Source organism: Ptychodera flava, chromosome 13 (assembly GCF_041260155.1).
Source record: "Ptychodera flava strain L36383 chromosome 13, AS_Pfla_20210202, whole genome shotgun sequence".
In the NCBI taxonomy this organism is placed as follows: domain Eukaryota; kingdom Metazoa; phylum Hemichordata; class Enteropneusta; family Ptychoderidae; genus Ptychodera; species Ptychodera flava.
Genome location: NC_091940.1, coordinates 10,891,243 through 10,911,918, shown reverse-complemented (window position 1 = coordinate 10,911,918; position 20,676 = coordinate 10,891,243). Strand labels below are relative to the sequence as shown.

At 39.5% G+C, this 20,676-nt stretch overlaps 2 protein-coding genes across 2 annotated transcripts in view; both read right to left on the bottom strand.

Moving 5' to 3' along the window:
- LOC139147395 (proline-rich transmembrane protein 3-like) overlaps positions 1–3,593 on the bottom strand; it is a 33,108-nt gene extending 29,515 nt beyond the window's left edge. Inside the window, exon 1 of the mRNA XM_070718488.1 lies at positions 3,137–3,593. The gene's annotated coding sequence lies outside the window, so the exon portion shown is untranslated. The remainder of the gene's footprint in view (positions 1–3,136) is intronic.
- Positions 3,594–3,717: 124 nt separating this feature from the next.
- LOC139147396 (procollagen C-endopeptidase enhancer 1-like) lies at positions 3,718–18,692 on the bottom strand. The gene is made up of 4 exons (XM_070718489.1): positions 18,412–18,692; positions 8,333–8,743; positions 7,112–7,249; positions 3,718–6,524 (listed from the first exon to the last, which is right to left on the bottom strand). The coding sequence occupies exons 1-4, from the start codon at positions 18,485–18,487 to the stop codon at positions 6,442–6,444; spliced, it is 708 nt and encodes a 235-aa protein (XP_070574590.1). The 5' UTR covers positions 18,488–18,692; the 3' UTR covers positions 3,718–6,441.
- Positions 18,693–20,676: the final 1,984 nt, after the last annotated feature.

Genomic DNA, 20,676 nt, shown 5'->3' with positions numbered 1-20,676 from the left:
GTAATGGTGGGCGCATTTGTATTTAAATTACTCCCCTGTGTTTGCTCAATGCGTTTTGCCTCCGGTTGTCACGACAACCGACTTTAGAGGCGTGCTGCCATCGTTTGTGAATTCAGGGTAAGATGGAGTTGGGAATAATGATGTAACACCCGTCGTTTGATTTCGACGTTTCCTTACTTCTCAGTTTTAATCATTTTTGATAACTTATGCGAAATCGTCGGAGTCATTAAGGCGGGAACGCATTAATCGGTTGCGCACTGCTCGCTCCTACCAACACGATGGCACAAGCAAAGTATATGTTGAGTTTTCTTTGCACACTTTTGCGAGGTAGTTTATCTCAATGTGGTCATCGTAGCAATCTTATCAGAAGAGTATGAATCGTTTAACTATTCCTTGTCACCTTACAGAAACAATTGCCACCAAGATTGATAATATCCAGTCCCGGAGGCATTCGGTGTCGTATGTTGATGTAGATATCTCACTATTCCGGGGCACCTGGGATTATTTGGCAGTCCTTTTCGACGTGCATCTCGATCCCTCCCCTCTTTCCCTCTCCTTTGCCCCTCCCTTTCCCTCTCTCCTCCATCTCTCTTCTCTGTGTGTGTGTCTTTCTTTGTGTCTGTCTGTCTTTCTGTCTTTCTGTCTGTCTGTCTGTCTGTCTGTCTGTCTCTCTCTCTCTCTCTCTCTCTCTCTCTCTCTCTCTCTCTCTCTCTCTCTCTCTCTCTCTCTCTCTCTCTTCATCATGGATTGTATTCAGAAATTCAGAAAACCGATTGTTTGTCAAACATCCTTTTGACCTGCGTTCTGTTTGTACGGTTTTGACTTCCTTGTCACTCCAACTAATCAGATTTAGGATTATCAACTTGATGTATAAAAAAGGATTATATTGGACAGTAGCACGGTCTCTGGATTCTAACAGAAATATACACTTTTGACGAAACAGCTGCTCTGCTCATCAGTAAACAGATACAGTGAGGTCGTATTTCGCATGCATCACATCATATCTCACAATTATTTCAGCTCTTTAGGAGATACTGTGTTTGTTCTTGACAGAAAGTAGACACAATAGGAGCGACTTTACCCCTATTCTTCAAGGGCAAATTAATTAAACATGATTAGAACTAATTTCGGATAATTGGATTGTAAAGTATTGTCGATTTAATCTACAATTGTTGTCTCATCTGCTTTTCTTTTTACATTGCACACTTGTTTTTATGAGTAATTTGTAATTTTGCAACATTCAGGTACACGGCACCTAACACTTTTGAGAAATTTGAAAAAATATGAAAATACAATTATCCCAAATTAGTTCCAATCGTGTTAAATTTAGTGTTAAAACCAAGGGGAAGGGAAATCAATTGGATATATGAGGGATATTGCTAAATGCGAGCTGAAGGTAACGGAAAACACAGTCCTGTTTTTCACAGCAAAGTCCGCATATCACGCTTTCGCCACAGAATGTTATTAAATGTCAAACGATATATTAAAATGACGGAAATTATTTTTAACGCTACTCCATGAATGTCGAAGAGATCTCACCGTCTGACCTTTTGTTTGTTTGCCGTTCATCGACCGTAACAAGGCAAACAGCCCCGCACACGCGATGCGTGGTCCCCATGCTCGATATGGTATCAGATGATGAGCCTACGAGTTGAATGACACAAGTTAATGTGGCTTGTAACATGTACACCAACGATTTCACACACACAGATAGCCCTTCGTAAAGTAGGATAGATATGGATGTCTCGGTTTAGAATGCGCCTCAGGTGAAGATGTTCAGATTCTCAATTTTTACAATGATTTTCTTGTATACTGTGTGCTCATTTTAAACCTTTGGAGTTAAGCAAAATTTTCAGTCTCATTTTTGTGAAAATATCAAACTAATTCTCCCCATAGAGTTGACACAGAGATGGCCGCCATTTTGAATTGCACGAATATAAAAATGTGAGGTAATTTGTTTCGCTGGTACCAATATTTTTGAACGATGTCCCCCGAGTTTTATTCCTAATTTTGTAGGAGAATGGTTGAAAGTTTGAGCACAAGTTTACAAGTATTTGTAGTTTCGTGATGCTGACTATACCTTGAGACGCATCGGAAGAATACTTAGCACGTGGTCTTCATTTTGAAAACAACAAAATTTCTTGAGGGCGGCTTCCTTAGTTTTAGGAAACAGGAGGATCCCCGAGGATCGTGACATTGTTCAGTGTGGACCTAGTCCAGATTTTCTTCAGTCAAGCCGTCATGATCAAACATTCTCGGCAAAAACCTCACAAAAATCCCTGTTTTCAAGCATATAAAGGCGACCCGGCTCGGATGGGGAGATTGTCCAGGGCCTCCTTCATAACGCCAAACAAATATTCTATTAAAGTAGACAGATATTTGGACTCTCAAACTTTTCCGATTTTCTGATCTACCCACGCTGTGCGTCTAGGAATGACTGCTCCTAATTTGTCCCCGTAAATCTCGTCGCTTATTGCGTTCAAAATTAATTAAGCAAGACTGATGTGTGGTTGACATTGGTGGTTTTTGTAGCGACGTCACCGTGACACCACAAAGCAGGACCTGCCAATGTCGGCTCAAATACCACATCGTTCTTAAAAAAAGCACGGCACAAGAATGGATTCCATGGCGGTGGACAGACTCCATGGCAACGTCAAAAGCCATTCAGGAAATTTGATCGCTCTGATAAGATGCCTGAGTTAAGTATTTGAAAGATTGATTGCGCTTTTCAAATGAATCGCTCTGGAAATTGTATGAATGTCTTAACTGTTGTCGATTTTAAATTTCTACTAGCGGCGTACAAGTGGTGTGGCGAAATTACATTCCAGATTCACTAGGTTATTGTCACATATTTAGAACTGCACTATTGATCGAGACAGTAAACACTGTCAGTTTTAGAACCTGCCAGTGCGCCTTTAGTAAATAGTAAAAAATCGCCCATAATCAAACTGTAGTTTTCAGATTACCAAATACAGTAACTCAGACTGTTCTTTAAATCAAAGTTTCTCGTCATCGGCCAATTCTGTGATTATTCAGAAACAGAAAAATATCTTACAAATTGTTCAAGGCGAAATCTAACGACTGTGAGGAAAGAAAAGATAACTAGTATGGGGAAAACATTTGATTTCTTTCCTACCTTCGTCTTCTTCCACAATGACAAGTAGTAATGACGCATTCGAGAGAGTGTCGATTAAAAACAATTACATGTGAACACTGGAACTAATTTCTATGCAAATTTTAGTGTCGCTTAAACTGTTATTGACTCTCACAACAAGACATATATAGCTGCCGAGTCTGCTCCATTTTCAGTGACTGAAATTCGAGGCCACAAATATCATGATATCTTCTCGGATACCATCCGACCTCGGTCGAGACATTCGATATACAGGAACAGCTCGAAGTTACCAATGTGTAAATCTCTATACCTGCCTTTGAATTCGTTCTCAAAGAGCTTGTTTGCACTCCGATGTTACATCGTTACTCCGAACAACAGGCAGATCGAAGAGAGAGGACGAAATTTAATTTCCATGGTCACAGCGACTGATGAGTTTCCTTTGTATACACCGACGTCGGCAAATCTGTTCGTTCAATTTATCTCGTTTTAACAAATTCGGGAATAGTCACGCCAAGAGGAGATGCATTCAGCGACCTCGTTCGCAGCTGTGCCAAAATAATCGACCATCCGCATCCATGATCAATGACCCAAGGCAGACAGAATATTATACAAAGGAACTAATTTTATTTTCTATCAATTTTGGCACACTTTGCTACGTACACATGAATTCACACTGATAAAGGTCAGAGGTCAATCTTGATAATTTAAGTCTCACTGAATAACACCACTCATACGGACAGCACTTATTAAGGTCTCTTATTTTTTATCAGGAGCTTGAAGATTTTTCCTTTTAATGTAATTAAAAAAATGCGACTTGAAAGAGCACTCCACATAAATCACTTCCCTGTCGATATTCCTTGATGTTACGACTGACCCCTGACCTTGTTTCTGCTTGCACCTGTTGCATGCATGGGATTGAATCTTATATTCATACATCCCGAGTGCAGATGAACAATTTCACTTTAACAAATATAAATATCAAACAGTGCATTGAACGGACGGTGGTAACTAAATTTCACACACGATATAACTTAGAGAAATACCAACATAAATACGCACGCATGAGATAAAATATAATACAAAACATCTAGGAAAAGTACTTTATTCTAATTATATCACTGTAAAAGGTCATGATAAAAAAGGCAAGTGTTCGTGGCTTCAAATTCTAGTATAAAGGTGACTGCGTGAATTTGGAAAAATAGTATCTTTAAGGTAGTATGCGCCTCGAAAACGAAAGACTAAATCTTTTGTTCAAACTTTTCTCGGGGAAGGATTCATCCCTTCTCTAGAATAAAAATCGGGGGTCACCGTGTATATTTTGATACTAGAGACACAAATTACCCACGATTTACTGATATTTGAAATTCAAAATGGCTGCCATTCCTGTGTTAACTGTATGAAGACAAATAAAATATTCGATTTTCGAAAAAACTGAGACAGTGAAAAGTTTTCTTTCACCCAGAGCTTCAAAATGAACCCCCAGCGGTGGTAGACCAGAAGAGCATTGTGAACGTTTGAGAGTCCGAACAGCTTCCCCGAGGCGCAGTCTACTTGAGGTATAATTCTACTCTGTATAGCAAAATTTAACAGATGTATAGTACTGTCGATATATTATGCTGAAATCGTTTTGTACTTTTCAGTACGCCTTTTACATCTGTACCACTGACAACATCTTGTGCTGTAGCAGTAAGTGATGTGTATTTCCAGAAGCCGTTTGCGTCTACCAAGGGGTGTACAATAATACAAACAAAATCTTGATTGTGTTCACAGCACAAGATAAATTGAGATGTTCTTCCCATGAATCATATGTACTGAGTTTGATCTGTCGGCACCTCCTTGATTAAATGACTCTGAACTAATGCGCTAGTCGTCTCTTAGAGGAATTCGTGGCACTTTCCTACGTTTAGATATATGCACTTCCACAACAGCACAATGGGACGGCATACTTGCATTTTTCCATACTCGACTAAAAGGAAGGCGGACGTCGGAAATGCGCCTATGCGTCTTTCTTGTTTACAAACAATGTATTTCGTGAACGATATCTATAGATGCATCAGTCAACATAGCTGTCAACATTTACATTTTACGTGGTACATTTTGACAAATTAACATGTTTTACCTTTCATCAATCGCCAACGTACCATGTATACAGTCGTATGGGTCCAATATGAGCTTTGAGCACGGTTCCGACTACCCCCTCGGTTTAATAATATTGTCCCTGGTTGTTTCAGGAACACAACAGCATGGTAGTTAAGAAAATGATAAACGATACAAAATACGCACAGACAACGCTGTAAAGCCAACTAAACCGTGTTACATCTGAAAGGATCTCTTCTCCTCCGCCCCCACCCCCTGGAAAAATGTATCCTTTTCAGCCAGTATCTTTTTCGAGGAGTTTATTTAAATACAGCAACGAATCTATGTGAGACAGTGGAAAACATTACTATTTGTCTGGTTTCATTGGAAACAAAGTGAATAAATTCATTGAAATAAAATATTTTGCTGTTTGTTTGTCTCCGATGACATATTTATATAACCAGCATTCGTTGGCATAAAATCATCGGGTGTGATTCTTTCAAAAATCGCCCACCATTGCAGGCGGCTTAGTCAGAGAAATTCGAGGCGCAACATTTTTAGGGGGCAGGAGGATGGGGGTCTGGCTTCACTTTATCATCTTAAGAATTGTGTAACATACGCACAATGATCATTTTCGTAAATTGACACATAGTGATAGACAACGGTCCGTTTGACCTTTGGCCCAAAGATGGAGGACTTCTCCTACTGACAAAGATACTAACTCTTGTGGGGGGGGGGGGGGGGGGATTACAAAAAACGACCCAAACTTATTCTGTTTCCTTTCATTGTATTGTTTGAAATATAAGGTAATTTGACCTGATTCTCTGCTGACTCGCTATTACCTCCTATACTTTATAGGGATTGGAACTTCACACGCAAATTTGACACCAGGATACTGTGGAACGATTTTGTGCTTATAATACTTATTGATTCTACCCCTACGTGACAACCTGAAATTTTCGATGATAAATTCTTACTATATAATCAAGATATTGATGACTCAATCGTAATGATTAGATCAATGGATTTAAACTACCTGGTAGATGTAAAAAACAAAAAAGAACAAACACCCAAAAGACGAAGGAGAAAAAAACTAAAAATAAAAGAACAAAGCCGTGGCAACCAGACAGTGATTTGTTTCCTGACCGTAGCAGCCGTCCCTTTGCAGCTGCTAGTCTCAGTCGTTCATGCATACAGCGCCACCTTTAAGTTGCCTAAAGTATCCTTTCGTTTCCCGCAAAACGTCTTCTTCATGGGATACCAGAACGGAATGTTCGCATCGCTGCAAAGGACGCAAGGAGAAGCACCAACGCGAAGCTGCCTACTTGCACACCTGAGAAGACAAACGACAAACGATCAAACTATCTAACAAATCAAGCTCTGTTGGGGGGTTGACAGAGATATGACGTTTCCGCAGAAAAGTTTGTAAAGTACAAGAAGGTTATATTTCGTATTTCAGAAACGAATTTGAGAGAAGAACAAGAACACCAATTTGTTTTCAGGGGCAACAAAATGAAAATATTGTCTAAGGTCACTGCTATTGCCTTGTAATATTGGCCTGCCAGCGTGTACACATTAATTTGTTGATACAAAATACAGCTGCCGTTTTCAGAATGCCGTCTTAACAGGTACCAAGGAGTAGTTGCCCGGCGCCCGGCAACTTCGTCACTGAAGATCGCGCAGGTACGCACAGAAAGGTCAATTTATCGTACTGTGTTTTGCTGTGTTCGCGGAAATGGCAAAATTCTCAAAAGCGGTGAAATGGCATCTCAAGAATTGTTCGAACCCTTTTTATGTGTTAGTGGGGCAATACTGAAGAAAACTCGGCCCATATTGAGATGAAGTACAATTCAATATAATCTTAAGGGGTATGATTAATCTGTGCTGTACGCATGACGCAAGCGCTGACGTAACTCTTACCGGCAGACGATCTGCTCAGGCAATTCGATGGTTCATCACTGCCATCTGCACACTGCGTTTCGCCGTTGCACTCCACGTCTCTTATCATACACTTCAAATCACCGAGGCACATGAAATCGTCGCTGTTGTCACAGGTACCTGAAAATGTAAAAAGCCAGAGGTGACAGAGAAAGGATAATCAAGACTGTGTTCCTTCTATTCTCCCACAGCACACACAATTAAGCATACACTTTATATCTGTTTATCCAAATGTATTTTCGAAAGCGGGAATCGATTTTCCACTATTTTCTCAGTATAATTAATGACACAACTCTCGCCCTATTCGTGCTATTCGAGTCAGTAATATCGCAGAGTGTCGATGACGACAAATATGATTTCGATTAACGGTACTCAAACGTGACAAATACTTCATGATGTTAATGAGATGATGATGATGATGATGATGATGATGATGATGATGATGATGATGGTGGTGGTGGTGGTGGTGGTGGTGGTGTTGGTGGTGCTGTTGGTGGTGGTGGTGACTATAACGACCACAATGATGATGATGAAAATGGTGATGATGACAGTTAAAGCGAATAAAGAACGGAAGAATGCCAATGGGAGGAAAATATGGGTGCTTTCGTCCGACAAACGTTTAAGCCATGTCATTAGCGATGACGTGGAGACACTATGGCGGCGGTGTATTGAGAATAGAGAACCTCTACCAACTGTCGACGATGATAGGGGTTCAGAGATACAGTGATAACGTAAAGTGATGACACTTATCTATTCGAAACTGCATGTTTTAAATTCAGTGGGCTATTCTTTTGTTATATACGTCTCGTTAATTTAGTATGCACCTCGAAAATTAAAGACAAACTTTAATTTGCTCAAACTTACCTCAAGCTTTCGGTTCTTCTCTTACCAAATAAAAAATAAAAATCAGGGGTCACCGAACAATTTTTTTTACTAGAGCGACAAATTACCTGAAATTTCCCGATATTTGAAATTCGTGTGTTACATGTAACTCTTTAGGGAAAAATAAAATTTCGATTTTCGATAAAAATAAGACGGTGAAAAGTTTCCTTACACCGAGAGCTTTAAAATGACCCCCCACAAGTGATAGCTCAGAAAAGAATGGGAACAGTTTGAGAGTCCGAATATCTGTCAACGAGGCGTTTTCTACATCAAGTATATGTTCAATATTCTGGAGGATGCGATGAGATGCTTCTCACTTACTAGTTTCATTGTTGGCCTGCTCATACGGTGTCAGCACTAGTTTGAAACCTTTGCCCTGGTTGTCCGCCGAATTTGTCACAAATTTTATAGAAATCTCGTTGCCTGTTGATTTATAGTAATTCGGCAGTGACAGCGAGTCGCCGCATATCCCGTAGCCGTGGCCGATCAGAAGCGGGTCCGCGTCGGTCACCCCGTCGTAGATGAGGAGGGCGTCGTTGGCGCACTGGGAGGAAAATTCGAGGTCCATGCTGAGGATTCGGAGGAAGAACTTCATGCTGGCGTCGGTTCTGAAACCTATGACACAGTTGACGTTGTCAGGGTATGTTGGCGGGTCGCCCTCGACGGCCGTCATGATTCGGTATTGATTACCGCGCTCAATGATGTACCCGCACTGCTCGCCGGGAATGGAGTCTGCGAAAGAGAACTAAATGTAATTAGAACTGTCTATGGCGTTGAGATAAATAAGCAAATTAAAGGCAAATTGACATTAACGCGGGCACATTTCGCGTTTTACGTTCAGTAATAGCACTGATAAAACATCTAAATATCCACAAGAAATTTCTCGGTACCATATTTAAGTTTCGTATTCAACAGTGTCTTTCATACAGGTATTGGTCTTGGGTAATCGTTGTCCGTCTACATAAAATAGTTTAGCCACAACCCTCGAAAATATCACAGAATATATCCCTGTTGAGTGTGTTCAGTAATACGTTTAATTCTATTTTGAACAGTCGTCTAACATTTTTGGCTGATATATTGGGCGAAAATGATGAAACTCGACATGATTTTTCTACAGTAGATAACGCCTTTATCATGCAGACATATTTATCGAGAAAACGTGGCAAATTTTATTGCGCCCTGGCCGATTTTTCAATTTTAATACGTTAAAGGTCAGGGACTTTGGTATATAGTCTTTAAGGCAGATGTGAATGGACAATGTTTGATACATTGAATTCCATCCATATACTTTAAATCATGTGTGCGTACTAATATAGAAATGAAGTACATGCATTTAAACCGCCACGTCGTTGTCAGACAGGGATGTATCCATTGTCCATTTCTATTTTCCTTTGACATAAAACGAGTTGAAACGTCATGCACAAAACAGTGGCTATATTATTAAACGGGGCACACAAACGTCTGGTGGTCTGACTGAAATGTTCTGTTTACTATTCGTTGGTGGCGTGGTACTCTTCCCCGACACGGACACTGGTCTACAGAAGCTTTTAATTGTTTGAATTGATGTCGTAAAAATGATTAATGACATTAAATTTAATAGCACCACTAGTAAAGATATCCTCATATTCAGATTCTATTTTATGGAACAGTAAATCGTATGGTGCAGACGACTTCTTTTGGAGGGGGGATACACAAAGCAGTAAGGAGGCAATGGAGAGGAAACTAATCCTACCCACATTTTACATTATACATTTTAGATTTGTACATGATTAAAACTGGTTGAATACTGTTACCTTGATGTATTGAGCGATATAATCACCAGGCTAGTCTTTGTTAGACCCATGTCAATACATTAATGTCATTACAATCAAATGAAGGGATGCACTCCACCGTCAATTTTATTTTTATTTTTTCTCTTCAAGGGACGCTAGGACCTGTCCGAACACAAACTAAGAGCCGAGCAGTGAAGGAGCTAACGGTAAACGCCCTACATCTGATTTGAAATGTCGTGCGCAAATTAACACCGAACACTCGCTTATGTAATTTTCTTCACCAAGTACAGCGTCCTTAAGTTGGCAATCATCAGCAGCTCAGACCGATACAGGTGTAGGGTACCAGTAAACACCAAACTTCGGTACAGGATCGTCCACATGGGAACTTTGTTGAACAGAGACAGACAACATGTGTCATGTGTTGAGTAGCAATAAGACATCAAAGCAGGTCCAATAATTAATGTCTTTCAAGGTAAATGATTTACCAGGTCCAAGACACAAACAGAAAATAGCAACGACAATATCAGTCTGGTCATCTTTAATGATTCAGTGATGATTAGGGGTGGTATCAGGTGTCCGGAATGAATGCTACACCCCGTCAAGATTGGCCCAATGACAAACGTAGTGTAATGCGGCCAAAAACCGCCAAATTATCGTTGTAAGTAATGCCAGGAATATGCTGACACTCATCGTTTGTCAAACAGATGCGTCATATTTTGATATCACATCTGCATGTCTACCATGGAATTCCTTAATTAAATGATCTAACTAAGCTCCCCTTCTGGGAATCCCTGTCTCACCGACTTTTTGTGCTGGTAAGCTGTGTCTTACTTGAAAGTCATCACACTAAGTTACAAGCTTAAACATATCTCAGGAGTTTTGAAATATGTTTACCACAAGATGTGGAGTTGATGGTATATTACTGGACAAATAGGGAAAGTTTGATTTCAAAATTACAGTAGTTACTTGCGTCAAACAGCTTTCTATACATTATATTGTGTTTAATTTCGAAATATATGACAAGGTATGATGCTGAGCCCATACTTGCTGCTGATTCTTTCCAAGTCATCTAGATAAATGTAGTGCCGGGGGTAATTTGATGAACTTGAATTGTTCAAAGTTCTGAGATCATCAATCTAACTGCGAGTGTCATTAAGGTAGTTGAAATTGAAATTGAAAGAATTAAACTTCTGCTCAATATTTCCTCAAGGAAACGCAAAACCATTCTCTGTCGAAATCAATTATAAATATCAGGAGTCACCGTGCAAAATTTGGTACTTGAAAAACAAATTTCATAATATTTACCCACGCTTGAAATTAAAAATGGCCGCTCAGCCATCAACAAGTTAATTGCATGGGGAAAATAAATTTTAGAATTTCACAAAAATAAGCCAGGGAAAAGATTATTTACCCCATGAGCTTCAAAATGAGTCCCCACACGTGCTATACCAAATTAGAGTTGGACAAATTTCAGAGTCTGTCTCCGAGGAACAATCTACCTTTTACATTGAACATAAGGTGTTTTATTAAATATACTTTTGCATCTAACCAATCTCCAAATTCTCCTCTATTTCCTTCAATATCTCTCGCTCAAAATTTTAAAATTCAGCCATCGAAATAATTCTGTACATTTGTACAATGTCGTAACTTTCTTAAATTTCAAATAAAAGATACAGCCGAAGTGTAAAACGCTGACGTGTAAAATTATCACAGTCAAAATTAATATTAGATAAATAATAACCGTAAAGTCTGTCGTGTCACTCGGTGCCACGTGGCAACTATCATCATACGTGTTATTTGTTTAATTCATGATCCGTCGTTCCATTGCTCGCCGCTAGAAATTTTCAGGTCTTGACCCTCGCGTTTCTTCCCTACTCCGGATCTACCTGCAGGAAATTACTGCAAGTCAAGAAAATATCACAAAGCAGACCCAGGGTCCATGATCAAAATCGTCACAGATTTTGACAATACGACATGCAAATATTTCTCGGCCAGAGGCTTAGTGTAAAACGATTGTAAATTTATCGGGATGATCTTAGCTGCAGGTAGATAGCACAAGTGACGAATCACCAACGTTCGGTTGTCAAAGAAAACCCCCAACTATCCCTGGAACGAAAGAAAGATATGCAAAAGACATCGGGCATTACGCATTACGCGGCAAGAAATTTTATCTGCGGTTTCCATGGCAACTGGGTTTGCCAATAGATGACGTGGCCGATAGCGATTGATTACAAATTGAAATCATGTACGATATGAAATTGACACAAATGGCGCATGATGGTTACTAGTTCAAAAGATGTGAAAAGGCGCCCCTTTTGGAAAACGTTACTTTCGCAAACATTGTCACAAAAAGAGATTGCATCAGACTGGGTAGGCATGCAGATAAATGAAAATAAATCAGTACTTGAAGTGTAAAAATGGATGAGTTTGGTGCATATAAACGTACCACACTAGCGTTTGCAAAATTCTCCCAATTTTCAAGTAATTGAAGTATTTTAGCGAAGATTTTTGCTATGATACTATGTCAGCTGTATCATGGAATATTTTAGAAACGAACAAAATCATTATGGGAAAAATCACTTAGACGATATTGGATAGCACAGGACGTAAACTGCCGTTTAAACATCGGGGGAAAAAAAACATAATTTTGAGCTACATTGCAACTTTCAGAGGCACGTGCTACACTGTTGCCAGGCGACTGTCTGCGTGGCTACTTCAATGAGAATAGGTGTGATGCATTCACACCACAATTATGGCGTACTCTGAGGCTATAATGAGAATGGTGAACCTATTACACGGGCAGGTGCACAGAACACGATTCGGGTCTACTTTTGAGATGTTTTGTGTTTGGCGTCCAGAAACCACATGGCATTTTTTGTGCATAATAATACCCGTACAAGCGTCCGAGCTACGGAATCAATGACCTGCATTCCAGTGCAAGTTTAGGCCCGCCATTGCCGCCTATATACATATGGCCTTACGGAAGCGTAGTGTTGAGACTTCGGGAATACATTCGAACTCTAAAGTTTTTACAACTTTTCTGGCCTACCACTTGTGTGCTTTCATTTTAAAATTCCTTGGGTGTATTAAATTTTCACCGTCTTGCCTCTGTGAATATCGAAAAATTACTTTTCTGTAGAGTTAACACAAGAAGGGGCCATGATGCAAACATCGGTAAATTTTAAAGTAACTGATTTATGTAGTACAAAAATTTCACCCCTGATTTTATTCTTGACTTTGAAAGAGAAACGTCGACAGATTTGTTTCGGAAAGTTTGAAGCAAGTCTTTCACTTTCGAGGCGCATGCGCTAAATCGAGCAAAGGCTTTTCTGGAAGCGGACTTGACCTTGACCCTGTCATTCCGCCATCATCCGACCTGCCCCATTTATCAGCCTGCTATAAAATGCAATGGCTCCTACAGGTACCTTCACAAAAACTGACCATAAACAACTGAAAAAGGGATGGATAGCCATAAATATGACAAAAGCTGGTTGCGACACTTTGAAATTTGAATACACCATATCAAAGGGGTCACATTCAATTATACACAAGTAACAACCGGCAATGCTTTGAGAATTTTTTTCACACTTTGTCATCTGCCATTGACTCCCTTCATAGTGTGTGTCAATTTTTCGTTGTATTTAATTAACTTTGCACATATCTAGAATAGAATTCAATGATGATATTTGCACACCATTCTCGTCTCAATCAAACAGTTGAATGCCCACTCGACCCCAGTAAAAATCTCCGTCGAGAGCCCTGCCCCACTTTCAACACAACGCGCGAACCGAGTGCCACATTAAATTTAACACACTCTGGTCTTTGAAAACAACACACAGAATGTTTGTAAGTACTTTGAGGTTCTTTTTGTGCTATTCATCCCATTAATCCCTTTTTTGGTTGGGTGCTATCCTATCGAGTCTGCAATATATACTGCTCCCTCAACTTATGACGCCGACGAGGTCATATCATGGGAGCATCTACATACAGCACATGCGTGTTTTATCAGATGCTGACACTCGAAAAATCCAATTACACAAAATGAAAGGGACGGAAATGTCACAAACAAGCTTTCTTATCGCGAATCAACCCGAAATGTTTTCTATCTTTCGGGGGTATTATATACGCGCATCTGTACCCTATGTCGTCTTACAATTTAGACGCAAGGGGCGACAATGTTTATTTTAAGATATATACGACATTCTCGTGCGGGGCAGCTTAAGATTACTTGAACAACGCGGCCCAAGCCATTGGAGAGTCTTTGCCCCAGTGTTGCAATAATAATTTCCGCCACTGCTTGGCCCTTACAAGACGATATACAACACAGCATCGTTACTGAATAGCAAGATTTGTATGGGCGTATTCAGATCTCTTATTGTATTGGAAGCTTTTACAAAGTCGTAAGCTCTGCAATGTATGGTCTGGTATGAACAAAGTGGCATGTATGAACAGTGAAAAGGGTGTTGTCAGCACAAACATTAAACTTCCTCGCGTAACCTTTCATCGGCTATGAGGTCGACACCTCAAACAGGCGGGCACTTTCACGTGTGGTGATAATCACAAAGGTTAATTTTACATGGTATTATGGGAAGGCCATTCAGACGTCTCCTGTTCGCTTGGATTCAAAGAATTGGCTAATGAGCGATATTTCCCATCTCCGCACACAATGACGAAATCTGATGCCACGGAAACTGAGGAGAAACTATGGTTAAACGGCGCATGACGTCAGAGGCCGGGGTCGTTCAAAACATCTGTCGCAAACAGACAATGTTATCGAGATATTCGACGATCATTCCTATACAGCAAAACTATCACATGGACCGAAGTCACCCTGCAAACCAACGCTATCCATTGCAAATCTAGTATGATGGAAGAGCGTCACGTACGGCTGTACATTACGTAAAATTGTTCCGGTCATGTTGATATTTACACACACACAAAAAATCCCAAACTTGTGTTCTTGGTGGAAATGATGCCTAAACATTCTAGCGCGAGTCCAAACCAGATGTCATTTTGAGCGCATAACAGAGATACCAACCTCACTGATGAACTAAGTTGACAAAAACAAGACACATGTACGCGTAACAAATCTATTTCAGTCTGATTTATCCCCATCTTTAGTCTCTCCGATTCCCAGGGACCTTAATCAAACTCCTCATTTTGCAGTCATTACTTTGTCTCCGTAACTTAAGGTTGTCGTTTTACTTATCTGTTTCATCTCATTAAAAAAACAACCATGACAAATTAATCGCATTATCCTATTATTTGAAAGTTCTTGCTGACAGTGCCCTTCACTGGGAATTAGCATAAATGAGACAGTACTCAATTAGCCAATGTCGTTCACTCAAAGCGTATCTGCTGTAAGCGACTTTCTCACTTTGTAAATATCAAACTTTCTTAGTAGTAAGTTGATATATTCAATGTGCATTTGCTTCGTAATAGTGATGTACAACTGGGCTAGAGACAGACATATGAAATATGTTAAAAGTACCGTATGAGATAATAATTTTGACCTTCAAAGTTTAGAAAGACCCGGATTGCATTTTTTTATGTGTCAGTTAAACAAAATTTGCATATCATTGAAGAGACACGCTTTTCGGTGTATTATCTGGACATGCAATCATTCCGAAAGACGTAGTTTCTTCCCTACAACTGAATGAATACCATACGAGGAGATGCACATCAGACGAATGTATTCGACATTGGTTGTCCTAAAGAATTTTATAGATTCTTCGAAGAATGCAACGTATGTCCGTCATGTGGTTTCTCAATCGCCTCTATGGGTATCCGTCAATGGATACTTTCAAATATGATTGAAAGAATTTTGGTCATTCCAATCCCTGCTGTAAGGACTGGACCAATGAATTTTGGGGCGAGGGTGGGTAAAAAATGAAAACATTATTCGAAAGTGAAAATTAGCGCATTTATTCTTTTGCTGTCATTCATGGTTTCATCAAGAATAGTTTCATGCGTCGTATGCGCCTCGGGTACACATATTCAGACCCGCAACCTTTCACAATATTCTTTTTGACCAACCACTTGAGTGATCTCATTTTGAATCTTACGGAGTACATACAGTTTTAATTATCCCAGTTTAAATGGCTTAGTTTTGTGAAAATTCGGAATTTGACTTTCCCCCATAGCGATAACACAGGAATGACGGCCATTTTAAATTTCAATATCAGCAAATATTATGACATTTCTTATTCTTGATGATTAAAAGTTTGCTTGAGGAAGCAAAAGTTTAAGTCTTGTATTATCGAGGCGCGTATATAGTACCGTGCAAAATGTGATACAAATAACGCTCAGTAGGAACATATAATTTAGTCTATCGCAGATGTACCCTTAGGTATTTTTTTGTCATTTTCAATGTGTACTTATATTTTGACTGTGATAACGCGCCAAAAAATGAAATGTGCAAAACCCAAAATAGATGAGCGGATGGTAACGCAACTCTTTACAGCCTTATACGGTGTTTGCAACAAGAAACAAAATATGCAGATGATATGCAAATCGAAAGAGAAACGAAAAAGCACGGATTTCTTGTAGGAAGCATTGTTCTCTGCGTTTTCCTGAAAACTACGTCAAATTCAAAAGTCTTTAAAAATGCACATCCTTAATCTAGCTGTCCCCTATGATAATGGTTCATCTCTGATAAAAATTAACTCTTGGTATTCTTGTATTGCAAATACCCTTAGCTACTTGTTTTCATTAATTTGAAAGTACTGAGGTGAGACGATTCTTTCTGTCCTTCATTTGATTTTCTTCGATGGCTTGCTATTACAACCGCCAACTATTTTTCAATATCTTATTTATTCAGCCTTGTTGGTACAGTTATTTTTTCTTGTTAGTTGTACAAGTGATTAAGACATTTGCGAATTTAGACTAAATAGTGGTAATGGTCGTTCTATGTTTAACTCTTGGAGATAAGCAAACGATTCCCAAATAAATAAATAAACAAACAAATAAATAAATAAATATAGTAAGCCCCCATTCAAACCATGTAGGAGATCGTTAGCCGTTAACAGAAAATAAATTTATCAATTTTTGAATAAGATGAAATGGGTGAATCGGTTAAACAAAGAGATACACGACATTACCTTCAACAAGCCAAGCTCTAATACAGAAAAGGCAATGAATGTAAAAAACGTGACCATTTTGACGGCTAGGTTTCTTAACCATTCGCTCAACACAGGTAAGGATGATTGTAAATATATACGGTTAGGAACGGCTAGAACGCAATTCAAATTATGTAGCTTTATGTAAACTTTATCTTTGGCCATAGCTACCGTCGTACTTTACAGCGGCGTCGGTGACCTGTCGCTCTAATATCCTCAGCTACGTGATGTAGTTGGCGAGCGATTGTTCAGTGAGACTTTCAACACACTTAACAATTTACGACTACATCGCATAAAGTACGACTAGTTCGTCCACCGTCCTCCACAAGACAAGGTCAGGGCATCCTGCTATGCAAAGGTATTCGTCACCACTCAATACTTAACAATACGAGGGCTATTCACCAACGTACCAATGACCACAAGTTGCCATTTCCGGATTTATCAGCCCTTGTTTATACTTTCCATTGCAGAATCGTCTATGAAATATTACTTGAGTATGTCGGTATCCCTATCACTCCAACCACTGACAGACTAAATGTAGTCTTTTCCGGTCCGAGAGACACTTTCCAAAATAACCCTGACACACGCCCAGTGTATGTCGTCCATGTTTTTTTTTTTTTATCATGAGTCGCAATCATGATTTAATCTCCGACTGGCCTTACCTCATTACTCATCCAATAACAAAGTGTTCATCAAAACTGTAGTCTTTTCTTAACCAATTAACCCTTTTTAAAGTAGCCCTAATTAGGGTAACTGCTTTACATCCATTTATTGTCATGATTCGCCATTTAATCATTGCAAACTGCCTTCATATAATACGGGGGAAGCATGTCACTTTAGGTCATGTTCAGAGTAATGTTCGAATACCAAAAATTAAGCGCGGAGTTTCAAAACTAGTAAGTTAGCAGATGCGTCTCTCTTTTCAACATGCATTTCTATCAAAACTGCGGATAGCAGATTGCCTGATTTTCCCCTGACCTTTAATAACCTAATGTGATTGTATGCACGCATGTCGTTAGAGACAGTGTGCGTGACCTCGCGAAGCCGTCACTTCCCTGGCGTTTGTCCTGAAAACAGGCGGCGACTGCAGATTTCGGTGAGCCAATAAGAGGTTGTGCTTTTCCGCCTGTCAATGTCGCACCGTTCAAAACAATACGATATTTTTTCTGGAGAGACTTGTGATGATAATCATACTGAATATCAATATTCTGTGTCATTGGCGTATAAGCTAAAGAAGCATCACGCCGTTATGAAAAGAGGCACCGCCAGCTCGACGCGAACAAAAAGATCGCCTGACGGCCGGGACTGAAAATCCCAACAGGTTTCATCACAGACAAGTAGAAAAAAAACACTTGTCTGTGATTTCACCAATTGATACACGTACACCCTCCATGATCCGCTATCGTAGCGTAAAGTCTCACACTGGCACATGATCCCAATTAAAGCGCGGTCACACAAGATTTTATACAGCAGCAAATATCATTACAAACCAACGAGAGAGAGTACTCACAGTCTAACATCTCGGCGTGGACGAGTTTGTTTAGCCAGGCTACAAGAAAAGGCAGCAGAAAGCCTTGACAATTCATGGCTGTATATAATAACACCTGGAGTGCGGCACCGATTCACAGTCGGACACGTCGCCGTTGCTTGCTATAGATCTGGCCCTACCGCTGTAGTGATAATGGCTATATAGAGAAACGTGGAGAATATCTATGGACTGTATATATACAATGTGACTCTCATCTGCATATGTATAGCGCCTACATACAAACTGAGCATGATGCAGTGTATATGGTGGCCGTCAAAAGACTTCTGCCAAGGTAACCAGTATTGTGTTCAACAAGCCGTGAAACCCCAACGATTCAATAATTATCTCGATAATCTGTTTTTAATTTTTGAAAGAGATACCTCTCTGGATAATGAAAAATTGCCCTTTAATGCCAAGTGTTTGTGGGCGAGTGTACCCTTTAACATAGCGCTGCTTGATCGGAGGTGCCATAGCAACCGCGATGCAAATGCAGCTTCCGGCCGTGTATAAACATAGGCTATTCAGAGTCACGCATGCGTTAATTGGCGTCGTCGTGTTGAGGACAACTTCACCTTTGTGTGCCGATGTGGCCTGCTGTCCTGACAATATTTACATAGATATAGACGATCATCAAAATATTTTACAACTCTGCGAAGTATTATTGTTGACCGAGGTGCTTTTTATTAGAGAGGAACTTAAACTGTGACAAAATAAGCAGCTGTAGCTGACGAACAAAATATGAATAAATAAGTATATATATATATATATATATATATATATATATATATATATATATATATATATATATATATATATATAATACATTGACGAATGAAAACACATATATACATGAGGACTTCGTCTCTCTCTCTCTCTCTCGCTCTCGGTCTCTCTCTCTCTCTCTCTCTCTCTCTCTCTCTCTCTATATATATATAAATGTAAACAAATTACTACAAGTACCTACTCTATTTTTACCTGCCGACCCTAAACTTTTAGAATTACGTAAACACGGAAGTAAAAAAAGAAAGAAAAAAACCCGTAATATCACGCGGTCGTTACTTGACATTTGATTTTTACTTGAACGAGGATGTCTTTTATGTTGTTTTCCTTTTATATGTATGATACCTTTTTCTTGAAATGTGGTGGCCAGTGTTTGACCACACTGAACCTCTGAAAAATGCCTATTTAGAAATAAAAACATTTTGGAAGTAAAAAACTCCTGCCGATCTATCCTATTTTTGGAAACCATGTCATCGGAACAGCACAATTTATTTTTTATTCTTTATTTTTTTGCCTATCGGGATGTTTTTTCTCCACTCAAAACATGTTGAATCTGTAATACCGATTCTACGTTCACATGAAATGGTAAATTAATATTTTCTTGCCAGAGATTTCCCTCTTCCCTGGCCATTTACCTTTACCACAATGATCACAATGGATTTTACACGACATGCGTGTTCACGTACGTCGTCACATACCAGTGATTTTCTTCGACGGCCACCGACCTTTCAGATGACGCTAGATAAATGCTGTGACGTCACATATGTGACCCGGCCTGTGGGCGGAGATTAAAAGGATACCACCAGATTTTTCAAGTTGGTGCATGTGACGCAACCCATTCATCTGAAACCCTTAAATGTTATTGTGGCGCTGATTCTACCTTCGAAAGTGAAAGACTTAAACTTTTGCTCAAACTTCCCTCAATGAAATTTTCGACCATTCTCTTATCGAAGCAAGAATAAAAATCAGGCGTCACTGTGCAAACTTTGTTACTAGAGAGAAAAATTACCTAAGATTTCCCCGATTGGTGTCAACAATGGAAATTTTCGATTTTCGAAAAACTCAGACAGGGAAAACTTTTTTCATTTAGAGCTTTGAAATGACCCCTACAAGTTGTAGGTCAGAAGAGAATTGATAAAATTTGAAAGCCCGAATTTCTGTCCCCAAGGCGCGTTGGTCTTGGGCTAAGGGATCCAACTACATGATGTACTTCAGCCAATTTGGAACTTTGGAATTATGCGATGTTATTGTCGGAAAATATTTGAATTTGGTTTTGACTCTAACATTATACCCACGCCGTCTGAACAAGTTGAAAATTCAGCATTTCCACGTGATTTTGGCGTGTTAGAAAAAGCTGCATTTTACAAACAGGACTGGATAAAAATAACGGAAAATGGATGGAAAATCACTGCTTACAGAGCTTAAACTGCAAAGTTGGACACTATAAGTCTCTGTTTTTCGCTGTGT